Consider the following 27,123-nt stretch of genomic DNA (forward strand, 5'->3'; position numbering starts at 1 on the left):
CAGAGACCAGAGTTGAACGTTACACTTGCTTGCCTCATCTTTAAAGCCCTTGAATGTCAACAATCTGCTAATCTCTACTCCACCGTTCACAAATTAGGAAGTACCAGGAACCTCAGAAGCAGAATAGCTGTTCCGCTAGAAGCGGAAGATTTAAATCCCACTGTGTTGAGACCAAATCGTTTTTGGTACTTTTTAAACACCTGTGACTTTGATTGAGTTTTCGAGGTAGCCAAAAAATATACCTCCTTACAGAATAAAAAAAACCCCGAAAACTATTATTCAGTTTTCACATAATCATTTATTCCTTTTTAGGTCTCAGCTAGCGTAGGCTGCACATGTGTAGTCTCGCTGGCGAGATCTTATGTCTCAGAGTAGCGAGGCTTGAACCCGCCCCTCTTCTCCATTGGCTGGCTGTCTAAACGGCGGCCAGCCATTGGAGAAGAGGGTTCTGTCTTGTCATTTTTGGTAGCTAAGCCCAGTCCGTTTCGGATTGAGGGGTGTTTTTTTTTGTTTCTTTCTCTCCTCGAAAAACACGCCCCCCCAGTCTGCAAAGGACAGGGCTTAGCTTCCAAAAATGCTTTGGTTACTGCTTGTGAGGTGTGCGTGGACACTGCTGGTGTGGAGTCTTTTAGGGGTCTGGCTCTGGGCAGGGGTCTCTTTTCGGTGTGAGTTCTTCTGGGCGATTTTGCTCCTGTTATCTTGTGGCTATAGCTCTATATCTACTGGGTGGCTGTATCTTTCCGGGTGTGCTGCGCCCAGCTTGGTTGGCTGTCAATTGTGTCTTATCTGGGGAGGATAAGACCCAATGTAATTGTGATGTGAATCCCCCCCCTCGGCTGGGGGGGATTCATGTTGTAATGGGTACAGGTCGACACTGCCCTTTGGCTGCAATCTCCCTTGGGGGGTGAGCAGATGTCTTCACAGCTATTGTTCCACTGTTCTTAAGGCTTATTCCCCCGGTGTCGGCTCCCTGGGACCTGAATTACCCCCCTGCACCTCGGGCCTCGTGCTGGATGTCGGGATTATGGCCTGGGGTGGAACGGTTCACCTTGGGTCACCAGTGGGCTCGGGTCCGGTCGCTTCTTGATGCCACTTCTCTCCATGTCTCGGTTTGCAGCTCTGGGCCTCCGGACAGCTGGCCTCGTCCTGCTGCGGTGGCGTTCCTCCCCTCCCCCCACCCTGTCGAGATCGGGTTTAGGGGTGACTGCCCACGCCGGCTTAGCTGTTCACATCTCCCACGCCCATTAGGTCTCTATCGACGCTGCCGGTGTGGCGTTCTCTTCTCCACAAGTGTTGGCATGTGCCTTGGTTGCATTGCAGGATTGGTGGTCCTCGTCTCACTCGGTACGCGGCTTCTTCTTTACCTCGACTCCGCCCCTTATGGTTGGCAGGTTCTTCTACCGGGTCGGTAGGAGTATCATCACGTTACTTGGGGTCATGTCCGGTTGACGGGAGTGCCTCTTCTTTCCATCCTTCCCCCGCAATCCCCCCCCCCCCAGTCGCTGGTTTTCAGGCACCGCCATGTTTAGCGCAACCCCTGCGGTGACGCTGAAAGCATTGTTCCTCCCGTCTCTCTCCTCCTGCAGGGCCCAGGCAGGAAAGCGCCTGGACTAGCGTTGTGCCCCCACCGCCCCTTCCGCCCCCGCAGCATGAAACCCTATCCTCGCCCCCCTCGCCCCATTCACGGCAGAGAGGCGGCTTCTGAGACCATTGCGCCATGCCAGAGGACGCCTGGCTCTACATCGCCTCTCACTCCGCCCCTTCACAACACAAAGAGCACCGCTCGCACACCTGAGCTAATCAAACACACAACCTCACAAACACAGGTATGCATGCACTCTTTCAGCACTCACTGGCAGGATACGAGAAAGGGTGTTCATCAAATCACGCCCCCTTTCTCAGCCTTATGATTCCCCTTCACGGCTGGAGTCCGTCAAGGCTCCACCAACAGACCTCTGTAGGAGGCCTTGTCACCTTCTTTATCTTCAACTACTACTTACCAATGGCATGAGTCATACTTGAAATCCATCGGATCTTGGGTCCTGTGCCACACACGGTTGACCATAGGACGCCTAAGCCAACTATGTCATAAAGGGAGATGCCAGCTTGCTGCAAAACTGCCAACATACACATACTTCGCTAAAAATCTTGGCACAACACCAAACCTTTCAAACCAAGAAAGGAATTGTGAGTCTTTATGAACGTTAATATCTCCTTGTGGCACACATTTTTTCAAGTCATTAAAAAGGTCTTTTAATGTAACGCAATCCATATGTCAAATTTTCTTGCTCTTAAGTTTCCCTCACATGGTACGAAACGTTAATGCCTTAGTACTTTGCTGTGTAGACAGTGCCAACTGTAAACACGCTGGTATCCCACTCCATCTGACTTGCAAACTAAACGGAGCGCTTGTTCCTCTTATAACGTTTTGTTTGCTACCTCTTCTTGTATGTTGTTTGCTCTTGATACTTGCACAATTGTCACTTTTTCCTCATGTAACGTAACGTTTGCTTTAGTAACATGCCCACTTGTAATTTTCACTTCATGTAACGTACTGTTCCTATCGTGAAGCGCTCTGACACCTCCGAGTAAAGTCTGTGCTATATAAAAACGGATTAAATAAATAAACAAATACATTCTCGCAGTCCCTTTAAGTTTGCGAGTGGGAACCTTCGTGTTCATCACTGTTTCTTCGGGGGCGCTTTCTTGCTGTTCCACCAGAAGTCTTCTCCAAGGGGGAGGGTTACTGGCAGTTTCACCGGAAGTGGTGGGTATCTTGGCTGCAGCGCCGGGAGAAGCCAAAAGAGCAGGAGTAATGGACCCCTCGGGCAGCATCGATATTAGCGCAACACTGCATTTGCAGGACATCTTAAAACTGGACATAACCTTAATGTGCAGAGTGGTTATGGTTTTCATGTGTCATGGACCACTTGACAGCTGTCAACGTAGGACGAGGTGACAGTGGAAGTGTGAGTGTAGCAATAGAGGTGACAGCTACTGACTGCAAGCGTTGGCACGGGCTGACGCACACTATAAGTGTATGCTAGCAACGCTTCCAGCCAGCTGTCAACTGTCTGTAAAGAGGACATTTCTGCATAGCATTCAAAGAACATTCCAATAGAGAACTACAATATATCGTACACATTAAAGGTTCACAGACAGATTATACCAGGAAGTAACACCCTATCCGAGTGTCAATGTTCGCACTGAACAATACGTTTATTGGGCCGGGGCAAGACTTAAGGTTGCATCATTGTGACGAGATAGTCGGCACAGGGGTGGGTGAGCATAAAAGGTGATAATAAAAAAGGGTGAGGGGCAAGGATTGGATGGGGCATAGTTGAATGGGGGGGGGGGGGTCATCACCTGCAGTAACACATCAATGAGATGGGATAGTCGCGTCGTCATAGGTGACATGAATGGGGCAGATTTGTAAGTAGGAATAACCTCTTACTTTAGATATAGGAACGCATGATGTTTAGGCTGCAGGGGACGGAATTCATGCACCAGTTTCTTGAAATGGAGCTTTATTAAGCTGTTCACACTCTGATGATAAACGAATCATTTTACCCAGTCTTTCTACTGGGATTGTGAAACTTAACTTAAGACATATACTTTCACAGTCACAACCTCTTCCACTGTTCTTGCTGTTGTCTAGTACCTTGCATATGGGTTCCCCTCCAGGGCAGGGAGCCAGCTCATACAGGAGGCAAAACTTGCTGTGAGGGACATTTGTTGTTGAGAAACACTATATATCTCCCGAGCTTATGCTTGCAGAAGAATGTTGGGCTCAGTGCCTCAAACAGAATTTGTCTCTTCTTCTACGCCATTATTTTACTGTCTTTCGGAAGTGAATGTTCGAATGAGGGGTAATTGGGAAGTACATCCATTGGAAACACAAACGTTGACCCACTCTGTGCATGTGCACACTTGGTTTCAATCTCTGCTATATTTTAATATGTACTCCACTCGACTACTGGTGGTTCAGTCACAGTGCAAACTTGGCATTGATGGCATTCTTTCACAACAGTTGAGCTAGTTTGTCTAACTGAGGGAATCAGGCTTTTGTTACCGAACCAACTTTTAGACTGTCTCTTGATGACCAGCATGGGCTAGATGTACAGCTGTTAACAAGATAGTTTAAGAAATGATAGCTGCCTGGCATGGTCTGGTGCCCCTGTAGGCTCTACCAGCTGCCTGTGTGGCTCTCTGTATGTGTGTGTGTGACTCTCTGTATGTGTGTGTGTGGCTCTCTGTATGTATGTATGTGTGTGTGTGTGGCTCTCTTTGTGTGTTTGGCTCTCTTTGTGTGTTTGTGTGTGGGTGTGTGGCTCTCGTGTGTGTGTGGCTCTCGTGTGTGTGTGGCTCTCGTGTGTGTGTGGCTCTCGTGTGTGTGTGTGGCTCGTGTGTGTGTGTGGCTCTCGTGTGTGTGTGGCTCTCGTGTGTGTGTGGCTCTCGTGTGTGTGTGGCTCTTTGTGTGTGTGTGTTTGGCTCTTTGTGTGTGTGTGTGTGGCTCTTTGTGTGTGTGTGTGGCTCTTTGTGTGTGTGTGTGGCTCTTTGTGTGTGTGTGTGTTTGGCTCTTTGTGTGTGTGTTTGGCTCTTTGTGTGTGTGTGTGGCTCTTTGTGTGTATGGTGTGTGGCTCTGTGTGTATGGTGTGTGGCTCTGTGTGTATGGTGTGTGGCTCTGTGTGTATGGTGTGTGGCTCTGTGTGTATGGTGTGTGGCTCTGTGTGTATGGTGTGTGGCTCTGTGTGTATGGTGTGTGGCTCTGTGTGTATGGTGTGTGGCTCTGTGTGTATGGTGTGTGGCTCTGTGTGTATGGTGTGTGGCTCTGTGTGTGTGTGTGTGTGTGGCTCTGTGTGTGTGTGTGTGTGGCTCTGTGTGTGTGTGTGTGTGTGTGTGTGTGTGGCTCTGTGTGTGTGTGTGTGGCTCTGTGTGTGTGTGTGTGTGTGTGTGTGTGTGTGTGTGGCTCTGTGTGTGTGTGTGTGTGGCTCTGTGTGTGTGTGTGTGTGGCTGTGTGTGTGTGTGTGTGGCTGTGTGTGTGTGTGTGTGGCTCTGTGTGTGTGTGTGTGGCTCTGTGTGTGTGTGTGTGGCTCTGTGTGTGTGTGTCTCTGTGTGTGTGTGTGTGTGTGTGGCTCTGTGTGTGTGTGTGTGTGTGTGTGTGGCTCTGTGTCCGCTAATACTCTCTACTACTCTCTAATGCTCACCTATTGCCATTGTAAATGACAATACCATTTATTTATGTTTTAAAAAAACAAAAAATGAAAAAAATGCAATTTGCAATGCCAATAGCTCTAACTTTAACAAAGCCGAGACCATTGCATTGTAAATGCGTGTTATTTCTATGCTCCCCACCAAATGAACAGTTGGCCTTGTTTCCCCTTGCATAGCCTACTTCCCCTTCCTTGTCCCTTCCCTAACCTCCTTCATTTGCTTTTTACCAAGAAGCGTGAAGTAAGTTTTTAAGATTCTCTTCTTTTTCCATGTTCTCGGTCTTTCTTCAGACCTTAGTCTCATGTCTTTGTTGAAAATAAGGCACACTGACACTTGTTGAAGTAAGAGTTTCTCCATGTGTCTTTCTAATGCTCTTTTTCTTCCAAGGAAGTAATTCACTCTGCCTTTGTTTCATAGGTTCAAGGTAAGGATCCATCTGTGGAAGTTACTCAAGACCTCATTGATGAGTCTGAAGAGGACCGCTTTGAAGAGATGCCAGAAACTAGTCATTTGATTGACCTTCCTACCTGTGAACTTGACAAACTTGAAGAAATCGCTGACCTTGTTACTTCTGTTCTATCCTCTCCTATTCGTAGGGAAAAGTTGGCACTTGCCTTGGAGAATGAAGGCTACATAAAAAAACTATTGCAGCTCTTTCAGACTTGTGAGAACCTAGATAACTCTGAAGGATTGCATCATTTATATGAAATTATTAGAGGGATTTTATTCCTCAATAAAGCAACACTGTTTGAGGTAATGTTTTCAGATGAGTGTATCATGGATGTTGTAGGATGCCTAGAGTATGATCCTGCAATAGCTCAGCCCAAAAGCCACAGGGATTTTTTGACCAAAACTGCTAAATTTAAAGAGGTTATTCCTATAACGGACTCAGAACTTAGGCAGAAGATCCATCAGACCTACAGGGTTCAGTACATACAGGACATCATCTTGCCTACACCATCCGTTTTCGAAGAGAACTTTCTTTCTACTCTAACGTCTTTTATTTTCTTCAACAAAGTTGAGATTGTTAGCATGTTACAGGTAAGATTGCAAACTGCATTAGAACATTAAAGGCGCTTTTATAAGCGATCACCTTGTATTACTTCATAATTGTCAACATTATATGCATGTTATTTTTGTTCATTATTAAAATGTGTTGGTTTTCGCCAAGGCGTTTATATAAGCTAAAGTGAAGTTTGCGTCAAGCTTCAACAACTAAGTAACTTAATTTAGCAGCTGACTATTTTCAGCTATCCAGCTACCCAATTTTACTACTGATCTATTTGGTAAGTGATGAGCTTTTGAAATTTCAAAAACTATTTCTTAGATAATACCTTCTGGCACATTTGAGCAAAGTAGAGGTTTAGTAAAAGATGTTCAGGCATGTCAATGAATTGTGCTGCACAGTTACAGTACTCTTAACGAATTTCAGTGTTGGAGAAGTAGGGCGAAATTATCTCCCATAACAAATGTTCACTGTCCAATTGTCCTCCCACAAAGTTTTGGTCTCACCAACTTTATAAGCACCTGCAAGTAGTTTGCATATATTCTGGGGGGAAAAAGCATCTGGACTAAACATTACTTCCAGGTCAAAAGATTAGTACTAACAGGGATAGCAGAAAAGAACAGACTGCTCCCCACTCCCTCTTTGTAATGAGATGTTAGCGTATGAAGTAACTATCCTATTAACATGAGAACATTTATTTCTAGCCATAAAAAAAGGATAGTGGATGAATGTACTGTGCCAAAATAGTCTATTTTTTCATGTGTCCTTTAAGGTGAACAACGTTTACCAAATCGCTGCTTTGCTCAAATGTTTGTGAATTTCCTTTGGTATGACTGAGGCAAAATTGGGTGAAGGCTCCAGTGTTACGGTGTGAATTAGATGTCTCAAGAAGGTTTATTTATATATATTTTTTTAGCATAGAGACCTGTATATGTTCACTGTGACAGAGGTGCACTTAGCTGTTTTGTGTTGTGGAGCCTTAAACCAGCATTTTGATAAGTTCCTTTACACATACACTATATAAATAAGTGCTGCGCAGAGTGTCACAAAGTCCCTTTAAGGAACCCTTCATATTTGGATGAACCAAATTTATTGTTGATCATGCTTATTTCTGAGAAATATCTGAGAGCTAGAAGTATGCCATCTTGATTTAGAACGTCTGTAGCCGGATAAATATTGAAAACCTATGTATTTGCCTTACTTGAAAAGCAAGCTAATATCTGTTCATGTGTCTGCTCATGAATCTTTGATCCATACTTGCCCATTGTCACTTGTTTCAACATAAGTTGCATTAGTTTTATCTGTTAATGAAATAAACTGATAACTGGCACGGTGCAATTGCAGGTTGCTCCCTGTCATAAAGATCAAAGTTTCAACTGATAGTAAACTATTCATCAACACTGATTGTGTATATGTGAGTACATTTACAAAATGTGATGTACATTTACAAAATGTGATGACTGCCTTTGAGTTCATTTATAACTTAAAGGTAATCCAAACTGTTTTTCGTTTTAATAATGTATTATCCAGCTTTATTGTGTTACCGAGTTTTGGGGGAAGGGGGAAAATGGTCACTTGCTGTGCCTAGATTGCTTCCCTTTCCAGCTTAGTTTCTTATGAAACATTTATACCTCTTTCTGGGGCTGTCTTAATATTGTATTCATGCTACTGTGGTAGATTAAGTGTTCAAATGGATCACCAGTTTGTAATTATTTTGGGAAATCTACAGGAAGATGAGAAATTTTTATCAGAAGTCTTTGCACAATTAACAGACGAAGCTACAGATGATGACAAAAGACGTGAATTGGTAAGCTAGTTTTTCTTACAGATTTTTTTCAAATGTAAAAAAGGAAATTGTCCTATTTGGTTTTAGTGTATTTTTCATGGAGTTGTCTGTGTGGCTATACCTAATGTAGCATGTTAGTGATTTGAATAAGTACTGTGTTGTTTGGTCTTATGAGATAAACTAGGAATTGTAAGACCCCGTTCAGAGGGGTTGGGAAGTCAACGGCTGACAGGCGCTTACAGTGCATCAACTGTGGTGGTTTGCCTCTGGTGTCCTGGGATACATCCTACTATGTCTTTGCAAACTGAGCTTCGTGCAGACCTTTCTGCTCTTGACCTTCCGCACTAATCGGGCAGTGTTGCTAAATACTACACATTCAAAGGTGGATTGGCAAAATTATATTTGACAATCAACAAACCAAGACCCACAAGTGTCTGAGAGCCTCAACTATCATCCACTCTTCCATTATAACAATGCAACTTTAGGATCCAAGGACAGAGCATGGCCTACCACATCCCCCTTACAGTTGTGTTCTGTAGCCCAGTGGATATAACAGAAGCTTCCATATGGTGTGTTGAAATGTGCCAAATGTACTCTCACATTTCGGGGAGGGAGCCCTACCCATTTTCCACCTAGTGTGATGAAAATATGCCTGGTGCAAGTACTTTAATTGAATGAGTCCGAGCTGTGCCGAAATGACCAAGACACATTCTACCAACATGACCACGACGAATCCTCTTCAACAAGATCTTCAAAGATTTCTCTCCATTTCCTTCAGGGTCTGAAAGCGCTACGGGGAATTAATAAGGTATCTGTAACGCCAGGAGATGCCCTTTTCCATTTGTTCCATTGTTACCCGAGACTGAAGCAAGCAGATATCTGGCACGTCCTCCAAGGCATCCCTGTGCCGATCAATAGCATGATTGCAAGTATCTTAAGAACTGTTATGGAGGTCATTTGTTTGGGTCAGTTGATTATATTATTTGATGTAGTTCTTCTCCCATGCATCCCCAAGTTTAGAGATGCCAATGAGATCCCCCAAGTAGATCCCCCTCCAATTTAACCACCGGCTGCAGCACTCTCCATGGCCATAGCGGGGTTTCTGCTGTCACCCTGCAGTACCACCCTAGGTGTTTCTGTTTTCCAGCAAATAAAGGGGATTATAGTTACCAGGGGTCAAAGATATCAAACTCCAGGTGCACCACTGATTCTCCTCCGTCACAGAAGAGCCCGTCATTTAGTGGCATCAGTTGGGAGGCCATCAAAGGGCGCTAGCATACATTTAGCAAAAGAGACATTTGGTACAAGTATCACCTACAAAAACAGAGCAGTGTGCTAAAGTCTGAATTGTAAAAAAAAAAAAATACGGGAAAGGACTGTGGGTAACTGGAGGACATACAAGAATGACAGAACGGCAATCATTTTAAATAATGCTCCGCAGTCAATTTTGGTGAGCGGAAATATGGAACAGCATTCAATGTTTCTTCTGTTCCTGACTACTAGGGTAGCAACGTTGAGTTTCCAACATAGGTTGGCATCTGGTGTAATATTTAGGCCTAAGTATTTGAAGTGTGTTGTGTTCACCCTCATCTGCGGGTTGGTGGTTGAACCAGATGAACCTCACACTTGGGGAATAACTACTGATTTACTCCAGTTGACCCTGTGGCATCACCAACAACCTGCAGGATCTAAAATGCCCTAGGGACCGAGCACTTGGGTTGCTGGATATATAACCGAATCCTCAGTGTAGAGGAAGATGCGGTCTTTGGAGCCACTACATCATAGAAAGCCCCACATGGCTGTATCTTGTCGTATTCACTCTGCCAGGTGCTCCCCCGCTAATAACTAACAACGAGGAGCTTAGAGGGAAACGGGGTCATAGGTCGCCCTCCACTCAATATATGTATTCACAAAAAAGACCTAGACCACAAATGCATCTGTAAATTATCTACTTAATGTTGTACCATATATTGCAAAACTTTTGAAAACAACTCCTCTATTTTAATTGATGAGGTAGGAGGTACATCCATGTTATGCCATATTTAAAAGAATTTGCCCAATCCCTTGAAAAAATAACATGGATGTACCTCCTACCTCATTAATTAAAATAGGAGTTATTTGCAAAAGTTTTGCAATATATGGTACAACATTAAGTAGATAATTTACAGATGCCTTTGTGGTCTAGGTCTTTTTTGTGAATACGCTCCACCACTAATGCCAACAAAGAAGATAAATTACACCCTTGTTGCATCCCCCTGCCAATAGAGAAAGGCTCCGCCAGGATGCTATTGACCCTGATTGTGCCAAAGGGAAGGAATAAAACATTTTGACAGAGCCTCGGAAATACCAGCCAAAAGCAATTTTGTGCAACACCATGAGCATGAGTGGTCATTGTACTATGTTGAAAACCCTGTGAAAATCTGTTTCAACATGTTATTTCCGGCAGGTCACCTGGATTTTCCACCACCACATGCTAGCACCTGAGGCTATGCTGGGTATGTCTACCTGGTATAAAACCATTTTGTTCACCGTGAACTGATGGGTGGATTACCCTTGTTGACTACTGGCCAGATCTTTAGCTTAAATCATCGCCTCCACATTAGTAAGTGAACCTTTAAACACACCCACGAACACAAACACACAGACGCACATCCCCTCCCCCTCCCTCCATTGCAGGCTGCGTGTTTTGGTGCAGAACCCACTGCCCTGGCATAGGTCAGCCACCCCTCTAGCTGGGTGTACTGTACCAGTGGCGACGGTACAGGTGCATGAGCCCTGTCCCCCTACAGTGTTTAGACCAATTCTTAGACAATGTAAGTTCAGTGATGCCATTAAGAGTATATAGTGCTGGAAGTTTGTCATTCCAAACTCCACAGCACCCAACATCAACCTCATCATCATCTCCTACGCTGACGACACTCAACTGATCCTCTCCCTCACCAAAGACCCTAACACCGCCAAAACCAACCTACATGAAGGAATGAAAGAAGTGGCCGAGTGGATGAAGCACAGCCGTCTGAAACTAAACTCAGACAAAACAGAAGTCCTTATCTTAGGTACCTCCCCCTCCTCCTGGGATGACTCTTGGTGGCCAGAGGCCCTTGGAAAAGCACCCATTCCGACGGACCACGCACGGAACCTGGGCGTCATCCTGGACTCCTCACTCTCGATGAACAGACAAGTCATCGCCGTTTCATCATCTTGCTTCAACATTCTCCGCATGCTCAAAAAAACATTTCGCTGGATCCCCACCGAAACCAGAAAAACGGTCACCCATGCACTGGTTACAAGCCGCCTGGACTACGGAAACACCCTTTACTCCGGTATCACCGCAAAACTCCAGAAAAAACTCCAACGCATCCAGAACGCATCAGCCAGACTCATACTAGACATCCCGCGTAAAGACCACATCTCTAGTCACCTGAAAAACCTCCACTGGCTTCCCGTCAATAAGAGGATCACTTTCCGCCTCCTAACCCACGCACACAAAGCACTTTACGAACTTGGTCCCGAATGCCTCAACACACGACTTTCCTTCTATACCCCCTCCCGCCAGCTTCGTTCCTCCAACCAAGCCCTTGCTACCGTACCTCGCATCAACAAAACCACCATGAGAGGTAGATCCTTCTCCTACCTCACAGCTAAAACCTGGAACTCACTCCCCACTCACCTTCGTCTCACTCAACCACCTAGCATTCAGAAAGCAACTTAAAACTTGGATATTCGACAAATAATCCCCCCACCCTTCTTCAAGCGCCTTGAGACCCTCTGGGTATGAAGCGCGCTATAAAATCTTTTTGACTTGACTGAAAACTGGAAATTTTGGTATTAAACTTCTCATAACATTATACCCACACTGATGCCAGTGTGGGATTTAATGAGAAATGCATTCCGAGGGCATCTTAGAGATGCCCCCTGAAAAACAACCAGCCTGTGGTGGGTTCCCTGACTGATACATACCAGCCTGCCACCACAAGACATGTTTCTGGAACCCTGGGGTGGGAGCCTTCGCTCCCTGAGCCTAGAAACAAAGCCTTTCCTGGGTGGAGGTGGCCACACCTCCCCCAGGCCAAGGAGAACCATCTGTGGTAGGGGAGCTTCAAAGGCCTTGCCGCCTTTGTAATGCGACCCCCAGCCTCTCCTGCTATCAGGAGCAGGCCCCTCCTGTATCCCCTCCTTTTAGGCAGGAATACAGGCTGGAACAATTATAGCAGCCCAGAAGGTGTGCCCACCTCTGCCAACACCAGACCTCAGGTGGGGGAGGCGAGATGAAGCCCACTCTTCAGTGCCCGCTATCTTGCTGATGGCATACGCTCTCCAATCAGGATTAGGGTTTGTGCCCACTCCCCCACCAGGGGTGATCACACCAAGGGTGTAGCCAGCCTAATGTCAGTAGCCTATTGGCTACTGACCTTGAGACCCCTAAATACAGTATTTTGGGGGAAGCCCTGAACCAAGAAGTCCGATTCCTGCAACATACGAAGGAGGACGAAAGACGCCCAGCAGAGGAGACTGCAGAGAACTGACTTGGCCCCAGCCCACCGGCCGGTCTGCAGTTTCCAGAGATCTTGCACCAAAAGTTGCCTTGTCCTGCAGCCAGCGACCTCCAGAACCTCTGGGAGGGAGGACTGGCTGCCTTCCATAAAGACCGGATCTCCTGTGGACAGCAGCTCTGTTAAAAAGAAACTGCCAAGAAACACGCTGAGCCTGCTGAGGATGCCACTGAGTGGCACACCAGTCCCCCTGCGCTCCAGAGTCCGAGTCCACAGTGGTTTGACCCTTCCAGGACTCCCTGATGTCACCTGCTTCATCTGCAGAAATACTCCTCAATATCTTCGCTCCAAAGGTCCACAAGTAAGGGGTCCTAAAGCCACCAGGCACTAACTTTCCAATGTCCTTGCTGTCCACCTGGCTGCCGAGTGGGGAATGCTCGGAGATTACCCTGAACACGATCTGCATCCTGTAAGACAACAGTACTCACTAGCCATCATAAAGATTTACTCCTTATGAGAAAATGAATGGTGCATGGCCAAGCAGTGACTGTATTGTTTTGCTGTCGGGTGCCATCTACGCCATGTGTCTATGAACCCCCAGCAATGCCAGTCAAGCAGGATCTACTACTTGTATTAGCAGTTCTGAACATAGATGTCTGGTTTCATTACCACGTTAACATCTCCACCAATGACAACCATCCCCAAAGGTGACTCCAGAACCAAGTTCTGTGTGTGCTCAGGTGTAATGCCAAGTGGTCCAGCTGGGGCATAAAGACTGCTGAGCATCCACTACGAACCCTTCAGCAAGCCACGTGTTGCCACGCATCTGCCATGGGTGATCATCCGTTTGTGAGCTTTGCAAGAGCAAAAAGAGGCAGGCTATTGAATAAATGTAACATTTTTCATAGGATCATAGTCTGTATCAAGAACTGCTACTCCTTGGCCCCAAAAAGCTCCAGAGGGCGTTTGTGCCCACTCCATGAGGGCCATGTCTGCTTCCATGGCTTTTTCCAGGGGCAATCGGGCAGCTGACATTTTGCAGGGCAGCTGAGGGCTCCTACATGCTTACTTTTGTCATACATTACTGTCTGACTGCTCACTCATTCAGTGCAGTTACTTTGCCATGGTGGTCGTGCATTCCTTCTTGGGTTAACCAAAACTAATCAGTCCCACCTCACAAGGTGGTATTGTTTTGCTTTGGGACTCTTTCCTAAAGTTAGGAATCTGTAGAAAGATGTATCCATCAGAAGGAAAGTTTATATTCAAGGCATGTGAGCTGTAGATCACATGCTTTGCATACTCCTGCCATCTAATGTTTGGTCCGAAGTTTGCAAGTTATTTTTGTTTGAAGAAGTCTTAACAGTCATGAGGTAGGTGACCCCTCCTTTTGGTGATAGTGCGCATGGACTCCATTGTGAGACTGTTTTTTTTCGCCATCAGGTTCGGACGGTTATTGCTGCGCTCCGCTTCTGAATTGATCCTCTGGTTACCCCTCGTTGCGTATCTCTTTCTACCTCGACAGTATTGTTCTCCATCGAGCTTCTATATTTGCGGTTCGTATCAAACCTCTAATATTCGGCATTTCGATCGAAATATCTGTGAGCGGCCGTCCCAGCCCTTCCGCGCCCACTTGGCTCCTCGTCGATGGAACGGACTGCATGTAAATTCTGCCCTCTGTGCCACGCGAAATATCTACACACAGACTCATCAGGGGTGTAGTTTGTGCTTGTCCTCCGAACACAAGGAACAAGACTGTGAAGCGTGCCGCTCTTTCAGGTCGAAGAAAATTCTCTGAGATAGTCGGGCTCGGAGATGCATCAGCAGCGGTTTGATGTCTCACCAGACCTCTTCGGCGCAGAATCTGAGCAGGAAGCGGTATCTGCAACAGAAGGAAAAATGGCTTTGGCTCCATCTGACTCCGGGTCTGACTTACAGATCGACCTGGAAAACGACGATGTGCTGCAGGTACAAAGTGATGCGAGTACTGAAGACCCCCCCCCCCCCCCCCCCTCCAGGCCCTAAATAAATCTGACTTAGCACCATCTCCGCCTCGTGGCTCTGGACCGAGCTGGCCAAAGCCTACTTCCGAGCTGAAACCTTCGGTCTTCAAATCCAAGATTGGTTCCACACCAAAATCTTAAAAACCGAAATCTGAAACCTAAAAAACATTTGGAGTCGAAATCCTCAACACCAAAAGGACTTTCCAGCGCGGCTCTGAAAGTTTCTTTGTCTAAATCCAAAGATTTGCCGGCAACACAACCAGATCCAAGTAAAGACACTGTACCACCTGCATCGGATCCAAAACAGAAAAAAACTGTACATCCATCCAGATACAGGACACATTAATTCAAAAATACCATCCAAGCACAAGCTTTCTGATGAGGACATCCCATACAAAATTATTTTGAAGAGAAAGTGTAGGTAGGCACTAGCCCTTTCCATACTTTTCCATCTCCACCTCCTCCCTCTTCACCACAGCTTGATCCATTAAATATTACACATTGTCATTCTACTACACCTCAATTTGATACAGGTGACACTGACGACGATGATAAACAAGTACTAGATCCTTGGACGGATTACACTACTTATCCTCCACAGGTACAAATCCTGATCTTTATCCTGCGAGGCCATCCTCACCTGATAATGTAATACCAACTACTTATCTCTAGAATAATATTTTCTATTCGAAACTTTAGGTACACAAAACATTACCTATGGTCAGAGATCACCACCCCCTTTTGTACCGCTTTGTTCGCCATAAGTTGGCAGGGTATGAGTAGACGTGAGTCCCTTGCTTACTTTGCCACTGGATTCAAGCAAACCTGGCTGAAGACTGCTGTAATGCCAGAAACCGGTCCTAGGAAGCTTTAATCCGGTCCAGGGAAGGCATGGCTTGGCAGTTCGGGCTGGACTGTTCCCATGAGGCACAGGGTCAGAGTGATTTGCATATTGCCATGTCTGAACTGGGGTGGCAGAGTGGGCTAAAGAACGGTGATGGATTAAACCCTGATCTGTTGACTGGGTGTGAGTGTTTGATTGGGTCAGATGGTCCGTCCATCACCAACCCCTTTTGTACCGCAAGGATATGTTGAGGCAAACGGCCGATATTTTTCAAGATCCTGTCCTTGCTAGAATTCTTACTCCCAGAGTGGGTAAAAAATATAAACCTTCCCCCCCACAGACCCTATTTTTGTCAAAGGTCAGTTATCACTTGACTCATCTAGTAATAAAAATGCCAGGAAAAGAGCTAATTCTCAAGCATCTGCGGATGCCCCTGCCCCAAATAAAGAATCTAAAAGTATTGCTGCTTCTGGTAAACGTGTAGCAGCACAAGCAGCTTTATAGATGAGGGTCTAAGTCTATTGGTACCGACCAGAGCACTTCTCCTTCAAAGGCAATTCTCAATGCTCCTTTCCAAAAGGCTTTTACAGAGGCGGTTATAGAGGAAATAGTCCTAGGGGCTCAGGTAAAAACACCACACCCGCACTTCCTCTTCCTCAAACAAGCAGTGACTTCCCAACGCTTCCCCCAACTATTCCACACCTGTTGGCGGAAGACTTCAGAACTTTCTCCCCATTTGGAACTCAATAACATCCGACAAATGGGTGCTTGGAATTATCCAACATGGCTACTGCCTGGAGCTTACCAACAATCCTCCAAACATCCCTCCTCAATCCCACAAAATGTCACCAGACCATACACACCTTGAGCAAGAGGTGCTTTCTTTATTACAAAAAGGGGCTATAGAACCAGTCCCACTAAAATACCATGGATCAGGGGTTTATTTCCTTTACTTTCTGATCCCCAAAAAGGACGGATCTCCGAGACCTATTCTATATCTCAGGTAGTTAAACAAATGCATATTGTCAGAACACTTTCTCATGGTTACTCTTCAACAAGTACTTCCCCTGTTGCAGCAGAACGACTTCCTGTTTACGCTAGATCAAAAAACGCCTACTCAAATATTCCAATTCATCCCGCTCTTCGCAAATGTACTTCCATTTGGTGCCACCACAGCCCCCAGAGTGTTCACCAAATGCCTTGCTGTAGTACCTGCTCATCTCAGAAGTTAATGTATACATGTATTCCCTTAGCTGGACGACTGGCTTATCAAAGCAAGCACTTACCAGAACTGTATAATACACATTCAGACAACAGTACATCTACTTCATTAGCTGGTGTTCACAATAAATGCACAAAATTCTCACCTGTGTCCGGCACAGGTGCAGTCTTATCTAGGAGCTTCCCTCAACACACTGAAAGATCTGGCCACTCCCAATCTAGTCAGTATTCACAATATTCAGACCCTCCAGCATTTTGAGATTCACGAAAAAATAGCGAAATCAACTGGCAAGCGCGACGACCGTGAAATTTAACAAACCGGTCGTGAGAAAGTCTCCAGGTAGGCATAAAAAAATGCCATTTTATTGGCCGTTCGCGCATAAGTCACCCCGTGAAACCGCGCTGTACAGCCATATTAGCTGCCTGCTTCCTCCATTACAAATAGTTATGAAAGAGGAGCGAGAAAAGCTTCTCTGCTCTCCAGCTTGCAGGCTCGACTGGAAAGAATGTTGAAAATTAGGATGCCAGCACTAAGACAGGCGGGGCGTGCACAGAAGGAAAAGGACTGTCTTTTCCTTCTTGCGCACAGAACACTCTGACAATGTCTGCTCTGCTGATAAAACTACCCTCCCCCTTTTCTTTCTTTCTCCCTTTTTATTCCCTCTTTGTCTAGCAGCTTCTCCTCTCTTACTGAAAACCCTGACATCAGAAACTGTTCTCCCCCTCTTTTTTTCTTTCATTGATTTGTTCCCCTGTGAAATGGATCAAAAAAATAAAAACACTAACTCATCTTTTTCTGACATTTTTCCATTCTAAAGCAGTGCTTGAAATGGATAAATAGAAGTGCAGGCACTCTGTAACAGAGTACCTGCTTGTTTCTAAGAAGTGCCAGTACACTGTCAATATAATAAAATGTTGGTCCTCCACACCAGACAGTATCGGCCCATTGAAAGCACTGTTCCAAAGTGCAGCTTTGGGAATAAAAAGTTCAACATATGAAAAATAACTAAAAGCCAAACAGAGTTGTGGCAAAGTGGGCAGGTAACCATGTTGTTCTTGCTTACATTTCACATGATTTACTTAATTTTGCATTCCCTATGAGTGTTTGCTTTTTCCAGGATGTTACTTTTTTTTGTAGGCAGCCTTTTGCACTCGTCTAGTGCGTAATTTAAGTTTAGCTGCATCCAGGTGTTTATAGTGGGGCACAATTGGGTTATAGTTGAAGGCAGTGCGAGTTTCTCTCTGTAGGGCAGTATGGTGTTTAGTGGGGGAGAGGATGAGACACCATGGTCAGAGCTGCTGAATTTGGAACTAGGGAACCTGGTTCTGAAGGATGATTTTTGCGAGATGTCTATCATGTCAGCACTACCCGTAAAAGGGAGTCCGTGCACGCGACACAAGAGGCGGCTGTGTGACTGCACCCAGGGGATGAAGGGGGCTGTGTGACTGCACCCAGGGAGCGAAGGGGGGCTGTGTGACTGCACCCATGGAGCAAAGGGGGGCTGTGTGGCTGCACCTAGGGAGCGGTGAAAGTGGTGCCCTGGTAGGGGCACACTCATGGTCGCTAGAACTTCCCAGGGTGAAATACGGCCCCCTCCCACAAGGTTCAATCAATCAATCAATCAGGAGTTTGTTAAAGCGCAATTACTCACCCGTAAGGGTCTCAAGGCGCTGGGGGTGGGGGGGGGGGGGGGGGTGGGGGGGTTGCAGGTTCCATTCCATCAAGGATGGGGTCTGTCGAAAAGCCAGGTTTTGAGGTTTCTTACGAAGATGGGGAGCGATGTTGTCTGTCTGCGGTGGAGCGGATGGGCGTTCCATGCTTTGGCCGCAAGGAAGGAGAAGGAGCGGCCTCCCGATCTGGTCTTTCTGGTGCAGGGGACCTCGGCGTAGGAGAGCTGGGCTGATTGTAGGGTCCTTTGGGGTGCGTGGAATTTGAGCCGGCTGTTCAGGTATGCTGGACCGGTGCCGTGGAGGGCCTTGTGTGCGTGGGTGAGCATCCTAAAGGTGATTCTCGCCTCGACGGGGAGCCAGTGGAGTGTGCGCAGGTGCTGGGAGATGTGGCAGTGTTTTGGCAGGTTGAGGACCAGTCTTGCGGCGGCGTTCTGGATGTTCTGTAGCTTGCGTATGAGGTGTTTGTTTATTCCGGCTTAGAGTGCGTTGCCGTAGTAGAGTCTGCTGGTGACCAGGGCGTGAGTGACTGTCTTTCGGTGTTCGAGGGGGATCCATTTGAAGGTCTTACGAAGGAGGTTAGGAGATTGGAGCTGTGCTTCTGTAGAGCTGCAGAAACTTTAAACATGCCTATTTCAAAGAGGAATACTATGCTAAAACAGGTTCCATTGATTTAGGGCTGGAAAGGAATGATCACAAGTAAAATAAAGTGCTGCAATAATGCTGCTAAATTTTCATTTTTGTGCTGCTAAATTTCCATTTTTGTGCTGCACAATTTGCTACTTTATGCCGCAATATCCTGGAGGGTCTGAATATTAAAGCCACAATATTTATTTTCCAACCCAATCATTCATTTCCAGCCTGCGTCCTCTGCAGGAATGTCTAGCGCATCAGTGGAATCAATCCCAGGGTCTATTAATCGATCTAGTGTTGGTAGATAGCCGCACTCACCGCTCTCTGTAGCCCTTCATAGACCCAATTCTACAGGTTGTATTGATAGCAGACGCATCTCTAACTGGTTGGGGTGCACATCTTCAGCATCTCACTGTACAAGGGCTGTGGTCGGACAATCACAAATGCCTTCACATCAACTATCTAGAACTGCTAGCAGGATTTCTAGCACTGAAAGCTTTTCTCACCCAAGTCTTACACAAACTGTATTAGTCCGGACAGACAACATGACAGCAATCAGGGGCGGATTGGCACTGCGGGCATTCGGGCATGGGCCGAAGGGCCGGTGTCTTCGTGCCCTCTGTGGGCCGTTTTTTTTCTCCCCCTTTCCAGTTCACTGAGTGCTCACTGTGAACTGGGAAAGGGGAGAAAAAAAAAACGTCCCACAGAGGGCACGGGGACAGACAGAGAAATGAATGCAGCTTCACTGTGCTGCCGTACAGCGATTATCTGCTGTGGCCTCTCTTCACCCCCTGCCATGCAAAGCAATCAGGCTGGGGGTGGGCTGGGGAGATGTGATTGTTTTAAAAAATCGGCCTCCCTGGGGGCCGGGTGTTGCTCAGGCTTTTGAGCAATTTTCACCTCGACCCCCCTGGGGCCCACGCAGCTCAGAAACAGTGTTAGTTTTAATACCTCGCCCACAGCCCTTCACATTCAGGGCATAGCGGGCATGAAGAATGGGTCTCGCTGTGGGGGCCAGGTGATTTTTGGAACTTGCACCATCACCTCAGCCTCCCCCTGGCTAACGTGCCCTGGCTACCGTGGATGACCCAGCAGCTGTGTTTTGTGCTCCCCTGTCCGGACATTGCCCTGAGGCCTGGAGGGCTGGGGAGGGCTGATTAATTTACTAATTGCAGGGGCTTTACTGCTGTTCATGTGCTCCTGAGCTGAAGGTCTGGGGAGGGCGGAGTAGATTAGTAATAGCAGGGGCTTCCTGCTTATTAGGTGCTCCTTCGCTGGAGGGCTGGAATAAGTTTGACAGAAAGCATGTAGGCCATTGTCGTCTTGGCCCTGTGTCATCTTGGCCCTGTGTCCTGGGCAAGAACAGTATCCTTTATCCAGTATCCAGTGTCCTGACTGAGGCTGCGGGACGGGATAGCCCCTCAAACAGACCCACTTCACTCATCGACGGCCGGTAGTGCCGCAATGGCTGTATCGAGCAGTTATACTTCCCTCACCATTTCCTTTTAAAATAAAAAAAAGCACATACATTAAGTGCCAGGTGGCGCTGGCACTCAGATAACCCCCTCCATTCACCAGCCTATGCCAGTGCTGGCAAAGGAGCTGCTGCTAGTATAAGGTTATAGCTAGAATACATTTTAAACCATTTCTATACCAAAGAATACCCTTCTGTGTCTTAAGATATAGACATGTGTGTGACAAGCACCCTACAAAAACATGATATGCATATAATAAAACATTTATTGATAAGTATATTTGTTTATTTTTTTTAAAAGTTTTTCTGAGTTTTATAAAGTTCATACTTAAGGAGCTACCTGCTCCGTGGTGCGAGTGAAGCCATGGCTCTGAGGCGGCTACAGTGCGTGAGACCCCCTGGAGTGCAGACACGGGCGGCTGGAGGATCTGTGCGGAGTGGGGCGCTAGGTTTGACCCTCGGCAGACAGACGGACAATGGGGGCTGAAGGATCTTTGCGGAGTGGGGTGCTCTGTGTGATACTCGGCAGACAGAAATATGCCAAGCAAGTTTCCTGATCCCCCTCCAACTGCCCCGTGCAGTGCACGAGGGGAGACAGCTCCAAGCTCTTCGACAAGCAAGCACTGGCACTGGCCCTGGCACCGTCACAAGAGGCTCGTGAAAGAATCCTCATCCGGCACGGGCTGTACAGCTAAGATGGAGAGTTGGCAACGTAGCAATAAACATGACGACACAATGCTTCTGAGAAATGCGAGGAAGAAGCCGTCTGGCCTGCTGTGTAAAACGTAGAGAGAACACAGCTATTTTCTTAGGTTACAATGTTGTAACGGAGTTCTAATCCACAAACCTCTGCCATAGACACAGTCACGGCCAATGCCGTGTGCTGATGGTTGTAACTGCCATCTTTAAACCTCAAACTATAAGGCAGCCCCCTCCACGTACATCAACCACTGACGCTCTGCCCGTTTACCGACAACAGCAGCCCGAGCGTTCATAAAGGGAGCGCGTGGGGCGGGCGCTTCCGTGATTACACTCCCTGGAGTACACCCTGTCCTCGTGGACGCCTAGGCCTGTAGGTGCGTCTCAGGCATAAGCTGTATTTCAAAGAGGGAAGCCATGAGATACTTGTCACAGTCCGAACTCGCGTTACGGAAATACCCAATGTAATCATTGTTTACTAAGCCAACTACTGCTCATGTAAACAAAGTACTTTCCTTGCAGTGATGCGACGCGCAGCATCTCCAGGCACGTCTGCACTGTACTCTCTACTCACTCCGACTGGGTATTTTTTCTCGTGTTGGCACAAAGATTAGCAGAACATCAAGACAAGCACCCACAGCAAACTGATTTAACACTTTTGGAAATGTATCCGTCGCCAGTCTGTAAATGCGCACGATAAGATGATCGGAGAGAAGGCTTCCCGCCGCAAGAAAAAAAAAAACAAGCGCCTGACTTCCTGCTGGTGTAAAAGCTTTCTTATCTTCTTTATGGGGCCATCTGTTGGCCCCATAAAGAAGATAAGAAAGCTTTTACGCCAGCAGGAAGTCTGGAAAGTCAATCTGAAAAGGACGGGGCTTAGCGAGAAAGGAGACCATCACTTGGACCTCTTCTCCAATGGCTGGCCACCGTTTAGGAGGCCAGCCGATGGAGAAGAGGGGCGGGGTTTAACCCTCGCAAGTGAAGTTCTCTTTAAAACATAAAATCTCGCTAGCTCGACTGCGCATGTGCGCAGTACGCCACGCGTGACTTAAAAAGGGCAGACAAGAGTTCAGGAAATTCACAACCTTCCAATCGTGAACAAGTGGATCCTAAAGGAAAAGTTCAGGATGCTGGTGTTGCATCAAATTTATCCTCAACTTCAACAGGGGGACTAGCTTTGTTCAATGGACCTTCACAACACTTATTTTCACATTCCAATCACAAAGTCGTATCTGAAATTCCTCAGATTCGTCGTGTGGCAGAACCACTACGAATATACAGTTCTACTATCCTGTCTCGCATCAGCACCCATGACTTTTTCCAGATGCATGGCTTTGGTGGCAGGTCCTGGAAGAAAACACAGAATCTTGGTCCATATCTATCTGGACGACTGGCTGATAGAGGCTTCCACTTTCACAGAAGCCCAAGAACTTTTCCAGTGAATTTACGATCTGCACCAACGCCTGGATCTTCACATCAACTTTCAAAAGTCCATGTCAACACCAGTCGAGACGTTGCATTACTTAGGAGCTACCATTGACAGGCTACAGGAAAACGTGTGTACTTCGGAGGAACAGCACTTATCCATTCTACAGATTTCCACACTTTCCGGAGGATGGCCCGTCTGACAGTCTGCATAGTAAACCATCCATGGACAAGGACCATTATATCTGGAAAACAAACGTAAATTCCACAGCAGGGCCCGAACTCTTAGATCCTCCAACCAGCTACTTCTAACAGTTCCCAAAGTTCGAACCATTAGAAATGGAGACCGGGCCCTTAGTAAAACCGCACTGAGGCGTGGAATGCCCTCCGTCTCTGTCTGAGGACTGAACCCAATCATATGAGATTTCGTAAAAATGAAAACTTGGCTCTACTAACTACCTACCCTCTTTTTTCTCTGTCCCGTGGACCTGCCAGCGCTCTGAGACCTTAGAGTGATTTATGCGCTATATAAATTGCTATTTACATTACATAGTCTCCTCTCTCCTTGGCCTCCTGCATATTTCTGACTCCTTATGCTCGCCTTCGCATGTGTTCTCTCCATGAGTACTTGGAGGATCAGTGGACCTGTTTTCGGGGAACTGGGAGGAAAAGATCCGTTTTCCACGTATGTGGAATCCTTCCAGTGGTGGTGTTCACTGAAAAATCTCCTGGGGGGAAAATTCCTTTTCACCAACAGGATCCAACATAGATCATAGTGACGGATGCCCCTCTGCTGGAGTGGGGAGCCCACATTGATCACCTGCAAATACAAGGAACTTGGTCTTTGAAAGAACAGACATACCATATCAGCCTCCTGGATCTCCGTGCAGTTCACCTGGCACTCAAGGTTTTTCAAGCTTCTTTCAAGACTAACATCCTTGTTTAGACAGACAATACCACCACCTTGTACAACCTGAACAAGCAGGGGGAACACGGTCCAGAGCCCTGTCACGAGAAGCTCAAATGATCTGGCTCTGGCTTCTCACAAGGAAGTAGAATCTGATTGCCGTACACCTCCCAGGTGTGCAAAACATCCAGGAAGACGCACTCAGCAGTAATCTTGACGAAAACCACAAGTGATTACTGAACGAAGGGGTTGTGCAAGATATCTTCAACTTGTGGGGCACACCCTCTACAGACCTTTTTGCCACAGCGAGACACAAAAAATGAAGTGATTTCGCCGCCAGATTTTACCTTCCAAGGTCATAAGCAAATGCCGTATGGATCGACTGGTCCCAAAAATGTGTGTACGCTTTTCCTCCAATACCTCTGATACTGACAGTCCTGCGCAAACTGTCCACTACAACAGCCTAGATGATCCTCGTAGAGCTAGAATGGCCGAGACAACTCTGGTTCCCAGACTTGCTTCACCGGTCTATCTGTCTACATCTCAGGCTGCCATAAAGGCCGGAGCTTCTCACGAAGTTCAGAGGTCAACTTCTACACCCTAATCTCTCCTCCTTGAGTTTGGCAGCGTGGCTCCTGAGACAGTGCAGTGTGGTCATCTAAACCTACCTCAGGACTGTCTGGACATTCTAAAGGAAGCAACGCGACCGTCTACATGATCAGCCTACGCCTTTACATGGAAACGGTTTTGCATTTGTTACTCTTCCAGGCAGTTGGATCCCACTTCTTGCCAGGAGGATGTCATTTCCCATATTTGCTACACGTTGCTAAATCTGGTCTCCAATACTCTTCAATCAGACTCCACCTGTCTGCACTAACGGTATACAGGAAAAGCCCTTCACACACCTCTTTCTTTAAGTTTCCAGTTATTAAAGAGTTCCTGGAGGGGTTAAAGAAGTGTTTCCCTCCGATTAGGTGTCCCTCTCCTCATTGGGAGCTAAATGTAGTGCTTTTATCGCCTCATGCTTCCTCCTTTTGAGCCGATTCATAAGGCTTCACTTCAGCATCTCACTTGGAAAACTGTCTTCATTGTGGCAATAACTTCAGCTAGGAGAGTTAGTGAGATACAGGCCCTTTGTGCTCATGAGCCATACATAGTATTTCATTCTGCCAAGGTAGTGTTGCATTCCCTTCCCAGGTTCCTTCCTAAAGTTGTCTCAGATTTTCATGTAAATCCCAGGTTCCTTCCTAAAGTGGTCTCAGATTTTCATGTAAATCATACTATCTCTTAACCCACCTTTTTCCAAAACCCTTTTTCTTCAGCGGCGAGAGCTCTTCACTTGCTGGATGGAAAGGATGCTAAAATTCTACCTGGATAAAACTAAATCTATTCACAAATCTCAGCAGCTATTTATCAGTTGTAGCCCTTGTAACGCTCAAAACTAGCATCCATGCTTTTACCTACACTAAGCACTCACTGATTTTGTTTGAGAGCGTAGACACCCACTTGAATTGAATGATGTCAGTGGTGTGGAAATAGATATTCACTGGCTGAATATTGATTGGGAGTTACTGCGCTACCAGCAGAATTTCGCTCTTTGAACCTCATTGTTTTGAATGATCGCGCAGAAACCCACTTTGGCCTCCCTCCACACTTTCGAGAAGCATTACTGCTTAGATTCCGAAGTGAGGAGGGATGGTCACTTTGCGCGTTCTGTCCTACAGGATTTCTTGGTATAGAAGAGTGGACACCCTCCTCCGGGAGTGGGACTGCTGTGGGATTCTGTTCACAAGGTGAGGAATCCACTGGCAGATGTATACATCAGAAGAACAAGTTACTTACCTTCGGTAATGCTTTTTCTGGTGGATACAGTATCTGCCTGTGGATTCCTCACTGACCAACCCACCTCCCCGTTGTCTACTCTTCCATACCTGTAAACTGTTTATTCTATGTTCTATCTTTCAATGGGAATGTTTAATTCTTGCTTTTTGCATTGATTTCACACTGTGTGTTGGTTTGAATACTGTGTACTTTGTATACTGTACCTATTTATGTCGTTCCGTCCATGTGTGCCTCCGGGGCACGGAAAAAAGTCAGGAACCGACATAATCACGCCGACGAGGCTCTATTATGGATCCAGTGACGTCCGCGAGATCGCGAGCTGAGTCGTGCCTTTGTGACGTCCTCTACGTCCTCGTCAGCGTGGAGAGCTACAAAAGTTTCCGAATGTTACTGGCACAGGGGATATTCACAAGATGAGGAATCCACAGGCAGATACTGTATCCACCAGAAAAAGCGTTACCGAAGGTAAGTAACTTGTTCTTTTAGCACGCTGTTTCCCCAGCTAGTTTCTATAGTGGGCTCCGCATTGTGGCACGTAAGATTACACAGAAGAAACTGACGTCACTATGCCGGAGGGGACTTACGATTCCACTGACATCAGCACAAAGTCGTACGACACTGCCCCCACCCCCGGCGCGCGGAGGTACTGCTGAAAACCTTTCCGGATCCAGTGTGGCGCCTAGAGAGAATTTAAAGTTCTGGAATGTGCTGCCAGACTATGTCTCTACCTGATAATGCTTTACTGAAGGCAAGCAACTTGTTCTTTTTGATCCTAAATGCATGTTTTGGAAAGAAAACCACATTTATTCTGAATTAAAAGCACAGGGTAATTGTTGTATTATAAAAAAGTGCTACATTACTATTGTAATTCTTGTTAGCATATAATTATTGGTGGTCAACTCTAGATGTATGTAAATTCATGAAATCTGTTATTTTTACACAGGTCAATTTTTTCAAGGAGTTCTGTGCATTTTCCCAGACATTACAACCTCAAAGCAGGGATGCATTTTTCAAAACTCTGGCAAACCTAGGAATTCTTCCTGCTCTTGAAATTGTGATGGTAAGAATGTAATGGCTCAAATATTATCCCAGTGAATAGGTAAACTTAGCAGTATCTTTGTTCTCTTCCATGAAGAATAATTTGCTACAAATATTTCTTTGATTGCTATTATATGTTAGATTTCTTAGCCCCTTCGGTTTTATGATATTATTTTCTGGGATTTCTGCTGTAGAAAATGCATGTGTTAAAGTTTTGAAACGTTATTAGGCTCTTGTGGGCATGCTTTTCCCCCCCATGATGGGCATCCTGTGATAACCTTTTTTTTATTGTGGTTAGCAGTCTTGCTCAGGAGCTACTTCTTTGAGCATGTGCAAAACCACATATTTACATGGCACAGATACATGACTGCTGAAGGTTTTCCATAAACGTGCCCCATTCTGCCCAATGGTACTAGTGACAGTTGTTCTGTTTTCCTGACTACATACTCTGCATGGCAGTTGAAAGTGCTTTGTACTGGAAAGAGTGACTCCATTCAATTCTCAAGCAGCTATCCGATTGCTAAGGGCTACCACCTTGGGAGCTCTATATTTTACCCAAACAGGTATTTGGGAAAGATAAGTAACCCTAATATGCGGTGTATGACTTAATTGAACACTAGATCCTTAGACAGTAAATAAAAACATAGAACAATGATGGGAAATTATTAAACTAATTGGACAAAATGAGTTAGATTTTCTGCTCGCAGAAACCTAGCTCTCTAATCGGATACACTTAAAATCCTAGGAGTCCTGGTTCACTATCCTGTTTCTAAGCTAAACACAGTTGATGGGGAGCTGTTCTAGCTAAGAAATATTGCTTAATCTATAATAACTATAACCATGGTTAAGGATGTAGACATTTTGTTAGTAATG

General features: G+C 46.2%; 1 protein-coding gene across 4 annotated transcripts in view; it reads left to right on the top strand.

Moving 5' to 3' along the window:
• The window catches only part of PPP4R3B (protein phosphatase 4 regulatory subunit 3B), a 381,773-nt gene that overhangs the window by 155,266 nt on the left and 199,384 nt on the right, over positions 1-27,123 (top strand). For all 4 annotated transcript variants that reach the window (XM_086927499.1, XM_086927500.1, XM_086927502.1 and 1 more), the window contains exons 4-6: positions 5,632-6,255; positions 7,950-8,027; positions 26,156-26,272. In XM_086927499.1, the coding sequence (XP_086783625.1) occupies positions 5,632-6,255; positions 7,950-8,027; positions 26,156-26,272 (819 nt within the window). The remainder of the gene's footprint in view (positions 1-5,631; positions 6,256-7,949; positions 8,028-26,155; positions 26,273-27,123) is intronic.

The sequence above is a fragment of the Lissotriton vulgaris genome, chromosome 6, assembly GCF_964263255.1.
Source record: "Lissotriton vulgaris chromosome 6, aLisVul1.2, whole genome shotgun sequence".
NCBI classification, from domain to species: domain Eukaryota; kingdom Metazoa; phylum Chordata; class Amphibia; order Caudata; family Salamandridae; genus Lissotriton; species Lissotriton vulgaris.